The following is a 1,280-nucleotide window of genomic DNA, read 5'->3' as shown; positions in this document are numbered from 1 at the left end:
TTTCCTTCCACAGGCCACCAGAGAATTTATATCTTTGACACAGAACCTACATAGACTCAGTTCTCTATGCACTTCTTACTTCCTGTAATTTTACTTGAATTTTAGATGAAAATGAAAAAGATAGGATTACACTGAAAACTAACATCAACTTCTGGAGAACTACACATGAGGAAAATGCAATGAGAAATACAGATCTTCTGGTTCCTTTTCTGTCCCTCCTTCTCAACTCTGCTTTCTTGGAGGGGAACTCATGAGCTGTAATACTTGAGGAGATTCTCATCTGTAGGTTTCAGGATTTTCTTATCTATCAAATTCACCACCCATCCTGGAGCAAGACCAAAGAAAATCTGCCTTGGATCCTTTCGAGTACAGAGCATTTTGAAGAGTTCATCTTTAGTGATGTCAGGTAAAACGTAACCATACTTCTTGGCAAGTTCAAGTCTTGCTTCAGGAAATTCCGCAGGATCTGCCAGATAACCACGATTCTTTGCATCAGTGTAATACGGTACCAGTTCTTCGGGTGGAAGCATTCTTTTTGGAATAGGTTGTCCACGAAGAAAAAATGGGACAGGTTTGCATAGAATTTCCAGACTTCTTGGATCATAGAAGGCTGTAGTCACAACACCACCATTTTTTTCAATTGCAGCAATAGCTAGTTCTGAAGCCAACTGGACTTCAATATTAACTTTCGCCTTAAATGTGTCAGCACCCTCCTCGACCAGCTGGACACCATAATCCCTTTTAAGTGGCTGGATCGTCACACCTCTCCCATTGATGAGTTGGGTTAAGTCAATAGGTTGAGAAGGATCAACGCGACCCAAATCAATAAGATACTGCAATCTGTTGAGACTAAAGGGCTGATACTGGCGTCTGAAGCTATGTCCTTCGTTAAACCCATATTTCGGGATTCGTAGGTAAAACGGAGTCTGGCCTCCCTCAAAGCCCAGGCGAGGCCTGGTTCCTCTCTGCCTTTCTCCTTTATGGCCTCTCCCACATTTTCTACCTCTTCTCCGACCTCTTGGTCGTCTCTCCGGTTTCCTGGAGCCGGGACTCGGCTTCAAGTTGGCCAGGCTTACACGCGGCAGGGTCCGGAGCAGGTCCAGGGCCTTGGCCCCGCCGCCCTGCATGGGGCCGGCCATGACCCGCCGCCGCCGGGACTTCCCTATTTTATTTTTTAAAAGACATTTATTTTGTACAATTCTGGAGCCTGGGAAGGCCCAGGTCAAGGAGCTCACATCTAGGAAAGATAGAAGGTGGAAGGGAGAGAGAGAGAAAGAGAC

The 1,280-nt window shown here is 45.7% G+C and overlaps 1 protein-coding gene across 1 annotated transcript; it reads right to left on the bottom strand.

Moving 5' to 3' along the window:
• Positions 1-60: 60 nt before the first annotated feature.
• LOC103253327 (39S ribosomal protein L15, mitochondrial) lies at positions 61-1,159 on the bottom strand. The gene has a single exon (XM_008051677.2). The coding sequence runs from the start codon at positions 1,137-1,139 to the stop codon at positions 249-251; it is 891 nt and encodes a 296-aa protein (XP_008049868.1). The 5' UTR covers positions 1,140-1,159; the 3' UTR covers positions 61-248.
• Positions 1,160-1,280: the final 121 nt, after the last annotated feature.

This window comes from Carlito syrichta, unplaced genomic scaffold (assembly GCF_000164805.1).
Source record: "Carlito syrichta isolate Samal-C Ts95f unplaced genomic scaffold, Tarsius_syrichta-2.0.1 Scaffold221006, whole genome shotgun sequence".
In the NCBI taxonomy this organism is placed as follows: domain Eukaryota; kingdom Metazoa; phylum Chordata; class Mammalia; order Primates; family Tarsiidae; genus Carlito; species Carlito syrichta.
This window is presented reverse-complemented; position numbering and strand designations above follow the sequence as displayed.